We start from the raw sequence: 14,319 nt of genomic DNA, 5'->3' as shown, positions 1-14,319 counted from the left end.
TCTTCTCTGTCTCTCCCACGTTTCCCTGTAGGATTGTTTGAGAGGAACAATAGTGTGTGTGAGAGAGACACTCAGCTGTGGCAAACTTGAGGGATTTTTCCCTAAAGGTTAAAATCAGAAAAGCAGGTGGGATGAAGGGGGAAGGAGTCTGGGTGGAAGTCTTCACCTCCTCCTGGATGTACTTATAGTGGCCTACCAACAAGGCGACTGTGATCCCAACTCCACTCTTCCTATTTCCAAAAGGAATTTCCCTTTGTTAAGTGAAAGAGAGGAAAGGACATGCTGCAAGTTTTGCTGACTATCTTGCTTACAAATAATCTCTGAGTAGGAGTGGGGTTTTGTTTTGTTTTGTTTTTCTTTCCTCCTGAAAGTTACAAAATTGGGGAAAGTAGCCCAGTGTTCATGCAGGTTAGGATGGTCAGGGCAGGGCAGGAGATACAACCACATGTGCTGAAATTCTTTTATGCTTATGCAAGAGCTTATTTTTCTCATTATTTGCTACAGGCTTTGCTCTTTGCTATTTCTGCCTCCATAAAGTTTGCTTTATGTTTTTCTTAAGGAAGTCTTGATACATCTGATGTAAAGCTGCAAGATTCTGTATGCTTTCTATTAATGAAGCTGTCAGGTAACTGCTAATGTTTTAGAAGTAATTTTATTATTTTTCTGAATGACACAAAAAGCCTGAACTTTGGAATAAGCTAAGTGTTTTTCATCAACAGATTTAAATTACAGATATGGTTGCCACTGGCATCAGAAGCTTAGGCAGCCAAATAATTGCTTCATTTCTCTTTAAGTGCATAGATAGAATATCTACACACATAAAAGGACAGAGATTACTTTATGGATGGTGCAGCAGACACAGATAAAGGACAATACTCCAGAAGCCTTTATTTGCCCATGGGACCTCATGTTATTTTATCTTTTTTTTTAGTGGGAATCCCTACATAATCACAAGCTGTTACCCTTAAAACATTGAAAATTATGGATGGGAAAGTTTTAATGGAAATTTATATAGCATAATGAAGACAGCGGAGAAATAAGGGCAGTTTTAAGACCTCTTCTAAAATAGGTTAGTTGCTTTACCCCTTTAACATAAAAAAAAGGCAAACAAGATTGTTTTCTAAAAACATTAAATAATCCATATATTTGATATAACAAAATAAGTTAAATAAGTACTCTTAAAAATACCTGGCAGTTCATATTCAGATTACAGATAGTTTTTGGCATGTTTAACAAGAAGAAAGATATGGCTGGAACCTCAGTCTCTTATGGTCCTTGGTTAAAGTCATTGGTGGAATTACAGAAGAATAAGAAGAAAATTCTGGACTGGAAGGCAAGACAAAACCTGAACTTGGCAGAATGGGCTCAAGGGACTGAGATGGAACAGGAGGTAACAACAAGGCAGGGCTTGGCATAGCTGGGTGAAGGGTTACAGTAGAGGTAGAGGAGACGCTGACATCGATTCCATGAGAATATCTGGATGTAACTATATCTGGGTAACAATGATAGGGTACAAATAAGCCTGAGAAAAGAGCTTCAACCCTGGCATCTTGAGTCTGACGTTTGAACTTCATACGACGATTCTGAAACCAGGTTTTTATCTGGTGAGAAGACAGATAGTCAAGAACCAAGGTTTGCCATAAATCTGATTTACAGGTATTAATGTATCTGATTATTAGCATAATCTAGTTTCAGTTATGATTTTGTGCTAAGTATATTGTTCTCAATGAATGCGGAGCAGCTCTACAGGCGTGAGGAATCCAACCATGACACACAGCAAGTCTATTACAGAGAGATCAGGTTTGGACCAGGACTATAGTTCAGACTAGCACTGTAGGATTAAAACGGGGTGGGGGAAAAGCTACCTTTGCTTTGGGAGAAACCCCGCAGTACGCCCGAGCGCACTCACCAGGAAACAACGCGCGTGAAAACCGAAGTTCATTCAGCTGATTGCCTAAGTGCTTTCACCTCGGCGGAGGCTGCGCGGCTAACGGTGCGCGCCGCCTTCAGCCCCTCCCTGCYGCCCGGCCGGGACCGCAGCCTGCCCCCGTGCCGCTCCGCTGCCGGAGGCCCGGCCCCCCGCGCGCCCCGGCCTCGGGGCCCGCAGGGGCTCCGCCGCCGCCCGAGGCCGCGCTCACCTGGCTCTGGGAGAGGTTCAGCGCGGCGGCCAGGCGCCGCTTCTCGCTGGCGCCGATGTAGCGCTGCTCGCGGAAGCTCCGCTCCAGCTCCCGCAGCTGCGCGGCCGAGAACTTGGTGCGGGACCGGCCGGACACGCCGCCACCGCCGCCCACCTCCGCGTTGCGCTCGGGGCTGCTCCGCTGCGCCGGCTCCCGGCCCCGGAGGGCGGCTGCGGGGACGGGACGGGGCGTCAGGGCAGGAACCGCCGCCCCGGCCCGGCGAGGCCCTTGCCCCGCGCGGGCCGTGACGTGGCCAACGGCCGCACGTGCGACCGTTGCCCGCTTGAGGGCTTCGCCTGCGGCGACCGTTAGGCTGCGGCCAACGGCGCCGCCGCGCGACCCGCCGTTGCCCTCCCGCCCGGGCGGCGGGCCGAGACTCACCGAGGTCTGCCGGGCTCGGCGGGGCGCCCTCCGCGCCCAGCGCTGCTGTCTCCGGGCTCCCCCGGCTGCTGGCGTCGCTGGGCGGGCAAGGCGGCGGGCGGGCCCCRGGGCTGGGGCCGGGCTCGGCTCTGCCGCGGCTGCTCTGGGCCAGCCACTCCACCGAGAAGGGCCCCTTGTCCATGGCTCCCGGCCCTGCCGTTGCCCCCGGCGCTGCGCGCTCACTGAGGCCGCCCGCGTTCAGGGGCAAACATTTAAAGCGCCTTCCGCGCCGTGGCTTGAAAAGGCGGCAAAGCATCAAATGAGGCCGCGAACAAAGGACCCTATTGAGAGGCGCTTTAATCTCCCCTTTCAGGTGATTGTTACATCCGCCTAATCTCTGAACACGGTAGTTAGCAGGACTCAAGGCTACCTGACCTGGCGCCAAGTTCAGCCCTGAGTCATCCCCTCACCGTATAGCCGCTGATAATCGCATCAGCGCCTGCGCTTTTTATCCTGCCTCAGCCGGCCTCGACGCCTGAGCCAGGCAGCGATTTTCAGTCTTTATCTCCTGGCTATAGAAGACGAGGACTCAGAAGGGGCTGGTAAGAAAAGAAGATGCAGAGAGGCCGGTCTTCTGAGGGCTAGTGTCAGATTTGGAGCTTCTCCCCCTCGCCTGTTTGAACTGGGGCACGGAGGAATCCATTTCCTAGCCGTTGAAGGAAAGTGACCCTTGAGGTAAGAACAAGTAGGCCTCAAGCTTGGAAACAGTTAAAAATCATGAAGAAGCTCATACTAATATTTTCCTATTATGCCTAAGGGTGCTACACCGCTCTTGGTTAGGGCGGGAGAGGCATATGTTGTTTGAAATAGGACCTATTTGGAAGTGCAGTTTGATACAACTTTCATGACTGTACAGGGGGCAAAGAATCCCACATTTAAGGCTTGCTTTTTCCTCTGAAGTCTTAGCTAAAGTTGCTGTCGACTTCAGTATATCAGTTTTAAAGTGGTCCCAATGGAGTGAAGGTTTGAAACTGTATCGTGGTGGCATTTGCATGGCATTTTTTAATGTTGCTTTATAGGAGGCAGTGTGTGAATTTCTAAAATATCTTGTAGACAGGTAGGAGAACGACTTTATTCTTGTGGATTCATCTAAGAATGATATCAGACAATAGTCAATTATGTTTCAGGTATCATGATGACAAAATGACTATTTGGCTTGGACTATATCAGCTCATGTCCTGAAACACCCTCTCACTCCCCTCCCCACCCACCCGAAAGAAAGAAGAAATGGGTGCATTTCAAAGTAAATAGTTCTGATCTTTTTACACTCTTCTTCTTTGATCTACTTTATAAATTCTGTTCAGAGGCAGTCTGTTCAAGGATGATTCAGATAAGGGTGAGAAAAGAACCACTTTTAGGGTCTGAAGTGGGCCTGGGATGGCACAGTCCTTATCCTCTGCAAACACCAACTAACACATTTACAGGTTGTTTCAGTAAACAGTCGTCACTGCTTGAGTTTATACAGCCCGAGATAATGAACTAGCTTTCACGGAGAGCTGAACATGTTTGAGACATCATGTTAATTCTTAGACTTCAAAGAAATTCATGTCACCTTTTATGAACGGGGATGTATTTGCAGTGAGGTGGCAAAAGTCAGATAATACTACCCTTAGCTCTTTTTCCTCTTTGGCTGTCTAATTTTCTCAGACAGTTTTTTTTCTCATAAAACATAATGTGTTTTACATGCTGTTTTTGTTAAGTGTGTTGAAGCATGACACAAACAAGAAACTTTTAGACCCTGACTTTGAATGTGCTTCGATGTATATCTGTAGTTAGAAAAAAAAAAAAAAAAAAAAAAAAAAAAAAGAGAGAGAGAGAAAAGAAAGATTTTGATTGTCCAGTTGGGCAGTTTGTTTTTCTTTTTTAGCAGGACCAGTCTTCTAGGGGTGACTATGTGTGCTGTGAAGAATAGACATTTGTACTTAAATGAAAAGCTTGTCCAAACAGAGTAACTGGGGATAGTAGTTGCATGGTCTTCGTGTTCGTGGTGTAATTACACTCACAGCAAGCTACAATTTTTAAAGATTATTAAGATGCAAGTTAAAAATTAATGACGATTCTTTTTTCAAAGAAAAAAGCAGGGAAACCTACATATCCCTTTTCTAGTTTTACCAGCTGAAATCAATCAAAAAGATCTATGATCTCTGCCTTTGTGAAGAGGCAGAAAGGATACTATTGCTAAATAGTCTTTCACAGCAGTGAAGAGATTTACTGTTATACCCTTAGTGTAACTTTATAGAAAAAAATAATGAGACATAATTAATTATTCAGAATGATATGTCAAAACTAACCCTTGCATATGCTTTCAGTTAGGCTGGTTCCTAGTGCCACAAACGTCTGAAGAATTTTAAATATGGAATACAAAACTTTCCAGAAATCATAAGTGTACATATTGGCAAGGCTGAATCTGTTGATCAGAGAATTTGTAAAGAATGTGAAATAATTGCTTACAAATTAAAGCCAATTGAAAAAAATTGGAACTAAAGCCTGGAAAAAGTGGAGTTTGCTTTGAGGAAATGATAAAATCTAATAATAACACAGTCAATTTCTTAACTGAATTGTTACAATGTATTTAGTGTTACAGATAAAATCTAATCTGAAGGACCATGAGGCATTATTCTTTTATTATGTTATTGTTTCTGCTTGTTAATTATTATTTTGCTTATTTTAGTAGTTAAACAAGTGTTTTCAGGCATCAAAAGGTGTATCATTACGTTAATGATTTTTAAATTGGTATTTTAGATTTAATGGAAACTTTTTTTTTTTTTTTTAATCCTGAACTAAACAGTTTAAATCATTGATCATCTTATTATCTGACTATACAGGAAGAATCCGTTTCATTGCTTTTATGAGATAAATTTTAATTTCAAAGGTCATAAACTTGATAATGTTTTGTGATAGAATAGTCATACGGGTTCACACTTCAGTTGGGCTGATGGAGTTTCATTTCTGCTTTTTTTCCATGGGATCGATTCAGTTCGGAAAGTCTTTCTTTCATTTTTTGTTCAATGTCCTCTGAAGTGGTTTGGATTTGAAATTATATTCGGGAAGATGGAAATAAGGATTTCATATTGCCCACCTCTTTTTGAAAACCAAACGTCTGAAAAAGTCCCCATTGCTCTCATTGCTTTATATCTGTTAGTAATAAAAGCTTTCATTGACTTGGGGATTTTTACATAAAATTGCTCTGTGAATTTTCACTGATGCAGACATTTTTAAATTGAATGCAATTTCTTTAAAAACAAAAAAGCTAGTATTTTTAATTTATAATAGTAAAAAACATAGTATTTTTTACCAAAAAAAAGTGGTATTCCTGCATTCTCTGTTGTTATGATGATTTACCTAAGATGCAGAATTTGGCTTGAGGCAAAGCTCCATATTCAAAGAATTTTGATGGAGTAATTGTAATGCCACAAGGGACCATCACGCGGGAACAGTTACAATTTAAATAATCTTTGTCGCGTGTTTCTAGTTAGCAGTTATCATTTGGCAAGTCCTGTAATAAAACAGTTACCCCTTTTTCCACTACGCATTAGCAGTCTCTATAAATGTATAGGCAACGAAGAACATATAATGACCACAACTTTGTATGTAAATAAGCTAGAGAAGTCAGTGGAGGTGCAACTGATTTCTATTTTGCTGCTGTGATTTAATGATACCCTTTCTTGATTGAGATTTCAGTGAAAATTCTTGGTATCACTTATCGTTATGTTTTCTTTTGGTTATTTGAGCTTTCTTATTGAAATAGAATTACCACGTGTCTCATAACAATTAATGTGGTTTTAGTCACTTCATCAGTTGTGAAGATCACTTACTGTAAAGCCACAATTGCTCTCGTGGTGCTGGTTTGATAACGGAAAAGATTAAACCGTAGCGACTGTACTCGGCTATGTAGTATGTTAGCAGTGAAAGTAGCTAAAACAAAAACACCGAAAGCAGCTTAATTCTGTAATTTGTACAAATTCTGATGACATTCATAAAATGAGATGTTATGTCTACCTCATACAACAGGTGTGACTAGCTAAATGGGATGCACTGAGTGGATCTAATAGCACACTGCTGTTGAAAGGAGTTGTTTCACTCCTTCCTTCTCTCCTTCCTCCCCTATTCTGGCCATGCTTTCCCACACACATGCTTTGAGTTTAGGTAACCATCTGTTCTATCGGGAAGTCTGTTTAGGTTTCTAAGCCAGCAGGAAAAAAAATAAGAAAAGGCAAATGGCTTTTTAAAAGCTAAGAGCTAAATCGACTCGCTGAGAAGCTGGGTAAGCTCTATAACTCGCACAGAGGAATGCCTAGATGCATGCACTATTTTGATAACTGGCAATTAGGTTTACTTTGACCGTAAAACACAATGCTAATATCTAATGATTTATGAAAGATGGTCCTTTCTATCTCACTCCAGCTGTTTCCATGTTCTAGGTTTTATGTTTATTTCCTGAACTGGCACAGCTTACTGTCAGACAAAGATGACCCATAATACATTACAGAAGGGGAGTATAGGAGTAGAAGGGAAAGTTTTTCCCTTTTGCTAGTGGGTAATCATTGAGTCAATCTCCTTGTCATAGCCCTTCTAAGAAGTTTTGAGAGTCATTGAGAGAAGTTCCTTGAAACAGCACCTCCATGAGGTGGTCAGGAAAGCAAATAAAAATATTTGCAATTACTTGGGAGAACAGCACTTGAAAACAAAAGTATATAAGGTATTTTTATATCCTACCTAAATTTGTTGTGGATCTGTACTGTCCGTCCTTTTTTTAAAAGAGGTGTTTTAGAGGAAATGTTTAAACTTCTCAGCCACGTTAAATTCTATCTGTTGCAGTGGAATAAATGCAGAATGCTTTTGTTTAGCAAACTAATATTAAGCCAAGAGGGAAGAACAATCCTGTGTGACTTGATTAGTTAATTTCTATAACGACTATTTTACAGGAATGGTGTACTGCAGATGTTTCTGTATCTCACTGCTAAATAAATCATAATTTTTGAAGATGAATTTCACTTCCTCTTTGCCCACTCTTCTAGATGCTGGATTACTTTGTAGTATGTCTTCTCTTTGCTCCGGTGCTCTATGGAATTGCATCTTGCTTGTTTGCATTGTGCAAAGCCTTTTATGATGGTGCTGAGTCATGTCACCTAGTGGCACTTAGCAGTACTGAAAGCAGAGTCTGTTAATGGGCTAAAAGTATGCGCTTTCCTTTGTAAAGTACTACATACATCCATGATTCAACAATAGTTAAGCAAGTTAAGAGCTTAATTTTAACATATTGTGCTCCAGGGAAAGCATACTCCACTGTTGCTTTCAAGTTACCTCCAATAGAGGACAACGTTTCTCTTGTGTAAAGCGTATTGTGTGAAAATGGGGAAAATTTGTTTTTAATGCAAAATAATACATTTTATTATACTGCTCAATCTTATTTTAAGCCCCTTGACGCGTTATGAGATACAAAACAGTAAGGAAAAACTGCAAGGATGTTTGTTTAAAAAAAATTCGACTAAACACATAGAAACTGTGGCTGACAAAAGATATATGATCTTTGATATGTCATTAAACTTTCCTCAGCATAAGATCTTCCTTTTTCTTTCCATTCTTTTCTTCATTTGCTCCATGCGTTTCCGCATCTTTGGCCAATAAGATTTCGGTCTTGTAGGATGGAGGATTCCTAGGAGGAAAGAAGGGGAAAAAAAAAAAAAAAAAAAAAAAAAAAGGAGTAGTAACTTATAGGAAGTCAGGCTGAAGTCAGGGTGCGTTGGAATGCATATCTCTTACAAGTTTGAATGAACATTTTATGAGCAATTTCAGCGTGTCTTAGCTTTTTACAATATACAGGTCGATATAACAACATATTGAACATCAAGAAACAACATAAGGGTCTGTCTTCCCAGCCTAAACTGTAGTGCCCCCTCCCCCCCCCCCCATATGCTTCGCACAAGTCCATCCTCTTTGCTTCTTCTCTGCTTTTGCCACACCAGACTCCTTTGGCTTGACCGACCCTGCCGAGGTCGCCGTCCTCTGCAGCTCTCCGCGCAGCTGCTTGCGCCTGCCCGCGTCTGGAGGGCAGCTGCCAGCAGGGGGAGCGCCGAGAGCGCGGCCCAGGCTGCTGCTCGTCCGGGAGCAGCGGCGGGGAAAGGGCCGGCGGCGGCGGCCCGGCCTGCGGCGCGCCCCGGCGGAGGGCAAGCCTTGGCGCCCCGCTGCGCCGGCCCGTTCTCAACTAGCCGTCTCCGCTGTCCCTATGAAGTCTGATTCTTTTAACTTGGGTTTTTTTTGGAGGGCAGTACACTTAGGCCTTGTTACAAGGCGGGACAGTTTTCATGGGGGAAATAACGAGTACACACCTAATGCTTTTATGCTGCATTTTAAGTCTAAGCTTTAAAAGTTGGAATAATTAGAGTTCTTTAAGTAAACGTCTATGAGAATTTCCTCGATATAGGAAAAAACAGCMGTTTCCTCAATATGGGGAAAAACAGTCCCCAGTTGAGCTATTTTAGGTAGGGTATTGAGGCAAGCCTTTTTGTGTTTTACATGTGCAAGCATGAGTGGGGAAAAATCTCATTTAAGTGGAATGCTGCAATTCTTCAGTGAACAAAATTAACAAAAATTGTTTGAAGAGTTTTAAAAATTAATTAAAAAACAGTTTTCCTGTTTCTGAATGTCTTTGATTCCCAGTGAACTTTTACCAGCTAGCCTGAATAGSTGCAAGGTAAGCAGGAGGAGGGGAAGGAAGGAGGAGGGAGGGATKGGGGGTTCTGCAACACCAGCGAGCTGTTTAATCTGCTCAGCTCTTCATATGGGACTACATCTTTCTTTTCATGCTTAAAAGTAGTAATGAAACTGAGTTCTTGACATCTTCAACACACAAAAAAAGTAGATGCTGAAACATGAATTTGTGGGCTTGTTTTTAGGGTCAGTTAAAAAATGAATCTGAATGTTCACAGTATAGTATGCTCTTGCTGAATGTGTTCTCTGTAGCAAAATACTGTTTCTGAAAATATAAACTATGGTTTCTTACTGCCTTCCCACAGTCATTTATACTAGTAGTGACTATAGTGACTGATTATAGTGTAATACTATACTAGTATTGCATAGTAATGATAGTATTACGGGTGAGTTAGATTTATTCATGTCATGAAAAGGGCTGAGAGAGAGAGAGAGATTTCCCTCTAGCTAAGTCTTGGCCCTTTTCTCTTGGGCAAGTCTGTCACTGCTATTCATGTGTTAGAGTACAGAAGAAGAGTAGGCACTCTCTTTTTCCTCAAATGGTGATTCCAAAGATGTTCCTAAGCATCATTTCAACTTAAGCAGCTTCTGCTTTTTTTCCTTCATAGCATTGATGCAGCTGGTTTTGCAGCTATAAAGTGAATGAGAACAGAGAAGGGATTCGGCTGTGGGGAAAAAAAGAAAAACAGAATTTCTTTCTTTCTTTCTTTTCTTTTTTCTTTTTTTTTTTTTTTTTGACAGGTTGATTGCCTGATATAGTTTACAGCACAGATATACAAAGGTAAGCATAGGGAGATAGGAAGTCATGGGAACTGTAGAATGGCTATGTAATGCCCACTGTTACCAAATATGAGGCCACAAATTCCGAAACATTGTTCTCTGTGTCTTGTAACATTATTTCATGCAGTGATACTGAAAAATTTTGTAATTAGGTTAATTTGGCCTGACTTCTGAGGGGAAATTTTAGAATATATTTTTGATAAATTAAAATACTTCAGATATAACTGAAAAACAAAATGTTTGTCAGTACTTTTTAACTAAGATATATGTAACCTAAAGAAGAGATGCATAAGAATACCTTTTTTTCCCCCCTCAAGTTATGCTGGGGACCTGAAGGCTAGCTTTTTTCCTATCAACTCAAAGCTTGACARTATTAGTTCTTGACAAGTCAAATTCTGTTAGATCAGAGACTTGTTTTGAATTATCAGTGACATTGTATTTCTTTCACAGCATTTCTGCAAAAGAAAATCTGATTTCTGTTTGTAGTTATTTTTCTAAACTATTTATGCTTCTTAGGGAACTGTTGCACAGTTGCAAGTGCTTTCCCCCGGTATCAGGGGTGTGCACATATTTGTTATTGTGAGCTAGTATTTTAGTAATTTATTTTATAACAATCTATTGCTATTTATAAATACTATTATTTTATAAATGCAGTTTTAAATGGCTGTCAGTTATGAAGTCATCTGCTTGTAGATCTGATTTCAGAAATGGGATCTGCAATGTTTTAAATTATGTTGAAGTATCACATATAAGTACAAGCTGATACTATCAATTTGTGCAYACAATATATTACTAATTAGCTCATTCAAAGTTAATATGATAGAGACTCTTGAAAAAASTTTTTGTTCAGATGAAGTAAAATAGCAAATGTTAAAACAGCATATTAYAGAATAAAGAGGAGCAACTGTACAGCACATTAGAATGGAGCTTGACGTTCCACTTCAGTCACCGTAATGTAAAACATTACTATTTGTTGTAAGGCAGCCAAAGCTTGTTATTAGTGATTTTTGTTTCCTACAGGATAATAATATTCTGATCATGTTCCTCCTGGTACAAAGAAAGACTCCATCTCTGAAAAGAAAAATGGAAAAATTACTTAAAGACTCTGAGCTGGGGAATTTTACTAGCTTGCTTCTTTCACAGGAGATGGATTTGAAATGATCTAGAACAAGAAACATCCAAGTTAAAAGCAAAAAAAAAAAATATTTATTTCCTAAATAGCCAAAAGTATTGAGGAATAAATCACAGCAATCAAACAGCCAAAAATAAAGTAATTGATACCTTTTCCTGCCATGAGTTTTATATATATATATATTCAGTAAGGGCACGGTTTTGTTTTTCAAATCTTCTGTTTTTTGTTATAAATTATGAGTAAAATAACTGTAAAAATGCTAGATGTCCTTTAAAACTTAAAGGTTCCCTCTTGCAATTGGTATAATGTCAGTCTTTATCACTGTCTTGCTTCATACCTGACTTAGCTTTTATTTTATTTTAGTAGTAGACATTCTATACTCCTACCTGCAGGYAGAAGTAACATACACACTTCGCATCTTCCTGTGCCTTATTCTTTCCATTTCCCAACAGCTACCTGAAAAATGATGAACAACAAACCATAGGAGTTAAAGGCTTTCATTGCACATTTAATTCAGGCAGTGGTAAAAACTATTGTACTGTTATGAAGCAATAAAAGCTTTAATACTGATTTTTCTTTTGGGGGGATTTTTACAACCCTTCATTTTATTTTGCTATTTACTCATTCATAAAGTGGCATGTGCCTGTACTTATTCATCATGCTATTTTGTCAGTTCACCTTACTTGTACTTTTTCAGGAGGTGAAAAGGACATTGATAGCTAGAGTTCTGCCGTGCTACTTAAGCCATACAACATGGATTCCTCCTGTCCTTACCTCCTATAGCTTCACTTGTAACGTGTTTTTTGGGTGGGAAAAAAGTGAGGTTAACTCTTGCCATTACTCTCTTTCACTTCTCCCAAATAAAGTCATTATTTTTTATGATAATTAGTTTAGATTTTACAATATGTCACAAAGTAAGCATGTCACAATATGTTTGCCTACCTGCAGTGTTTCTGCTCTCTTTTTTAGTCCTGTTCAGCACAGTGTTGAAGCACAGYGTTGTGGTTTGTGCTTAAGGTATTAAGCACAAGCTGAACAGAGATGGAASAGCTTCAAAGTGCTTGTAGTTAACATATGCTTTGTCTTATTCCTTCTCCAGCTTTGCTAGCTCTGCTCCTAGTTTCTGTCCTGAGTTTTACCATTTCTGTCTCCTGTTTCTTTTCATCACTTCATATATGCCTCACAAAGACTGGCTGCTTGGAGTTAATATAAAAATGTGAAGTTTGAAAACATTTAGCAGTATGTCATGGTTTGTAAAGTTCTAGCTTTAGTCATGAAGGCAGGGATTGTTAATCAGTGGTATTGGAGTGAGAACTAGGGTCACTCTTCTCAAAGGATTTTTAAATCCTTAACATACTTAAAAATGAAATTTCAACGAGGTTCTTGTCTTACTGGTTTGAACAGACTGCCTCCCCAWGCTTTTGTAAATGAAATGGTTCCCACAACAAAATGAGAAAACTGAGAGAATGTAAATATTTCCTGTTGGTTTTAGGTAACTCATCTGCTTGTTCCATTTTTTTATATATATATAAAAGCCACTAAGTTTAAATAAAATAAAAAAAATCCCCAGGAGTAAATTTCTGTTCCTCTTCACATTCATTTTTTTTTGTTATTTACTTCTTCATTTCAATCTTTTCCTCCCTACAACTGTGTTTAACATGATTACTCTTGGGCCTGATATTTATTATTCTTTTTTTTTTTTTTTTGTTGTTATTTACTTCTTCATTTCAATCTTTTCCTCCCTACAACTGTGTTTAACATGATTACTCTTGGGCCTGATATTTATTACTCCTTTTCCCCACCACAAATACTTCCTCCCCCCCTTTTTTTCCTGTAATAGCTGAGATGATGTTTTCTTCTTATCATCTATTCATTTAAATTGTGTACAATATCTTAAAAAAATATTCTGATGTAATTGCATTTTTTTATATTTGATATAAATGTTAAACCTCTGTAGAATTTGAGAAGCTATAAGTTGTACAGGGTTTTGCCTCTTRTTTATTTACGTTTTCATTTGTTTTGTTTGCCTTTTTTCCCTCTCTTATGTGCTGTAGTGGTGCAGATTCTTTAGATTTTTTTATGACAATAATTAGGAGATTTCATGGTTTTTTTATATTCAAAAAGTCCTTCCACCCATTCACAAGTGAGTTAAGAAATGTATTGTTTATATATATTACCCCTCAGTTCCACCCTCCCACCTTACCACAAGCCTTGAGTATGAAATCAATGAATAAAGATACATTGGTGGATGTAATTTTTTATTGCCTTTTAATGTAAGAAGAGATTACATATAAATAGAATAGTCCTCTGACACAATTATGTTAGAGACAAGTGAAACAGCTTTGTACTGACCYAAAATATTAGTTTGGGCCTGAATAGAGAAGCATAGTAACTACTAAATAAAAGAGCATGTAATTTATCTGTTTTTGCATTTTCTAAACACATAGCTTTACAAGCATTGTTAGAATTTGTGATACAGGGTAACACACATTTTTGATCTGTGACTGAAAAACATTAGATTTGTATTTAGTCTGCAGAATGCACAGCTACATCTTTATAATGAGATTTGTCTCTGAATTGACGCAATACGTTTTTGCTTAGATGAAACAAAAGTAGTTTCACATAAATACTAAAATTGTTTAATGAATTCTTAATGAAYGAAAAACACAGGAATTTCTACAGTTCCACTCCCAAGATACCTATGAATGAAAGAAAAAGGAAAAGCACATTTGTTACTTGCTTTACTACTAATTGTCTGATTTTACATGATAACTTGAGTGGAAATACAGGTTCTTCACATCACATATGAGGTACTTAGTATCTTGCAGGATCAGGCCCTGAGAATAAATGGTACAGTGAAGATAACCTGTCTGGGTAGCATTTGCATTACTGTGTCTTACAGGTCTGAGTTACCGCTCACTGAATTTGGTGGAGACTGACTCCCAACAGCTATGAGGCCCAAAGAGTTACTTTTGCAGTCTCACTGTGTCTAAATTCCCATTAATTCAARGGAAGGTTTATGTGAATAAAGACTACAGAAATACATAAATTTTATGTAATTGCTTATTAGTAATACAAATCTTTTAGATGAAATGTTAA

The 14,319-nt window shown here is 39.3% G+C and overlaps 1 protein-coding gene across 1 annotated transcript; it reads right to left on the bottom strand.

The window, feature by feature from the left end:
• Positions 1-1,229: 1,229 nt before the first annotated feature.
• On the bottom strand, positions 1,230-2,853 carry LOC146600349 (homeobox protein vex1-like). The gene is made up of 3 exons (XM_085325532.1): positions 2,559-2,853; positions 2,139-2,347; positions 1,230-1,601 (listed from the first exon to the last, which is right to left on the bottom strand). The coding sequence occupies exons 1-3, from the start codon at positions 2,851-2,853 to the stop codon at positions 1,230-1,232; spliced, it is 876 nt and encodes a 291-aa protein (XP_085181658.1).
• Between the last annotated feature and the right edge of the window lie 11,466 nt (positions 2,854-14,319).

This window comes from Rhea americana, unplaced genomic scaffold (assembly GCF_003343005.1).
Source record: "Rhea americana isolate MKP2758 unplaced genomic scaffold, rheAme1 scaffold_122, whole genome shotgun sequence".
In the NCBI taxonomy this organism is placed as follows: domain Eukaryota; kingdom Metazoa; phylum Chordata; class Aves; order Rheiformes; family Rheidae; genus Rhea; species Rhea americana.
This window is presented reverse-complemented; position numbering and strand designations above follow the sequence as displayed.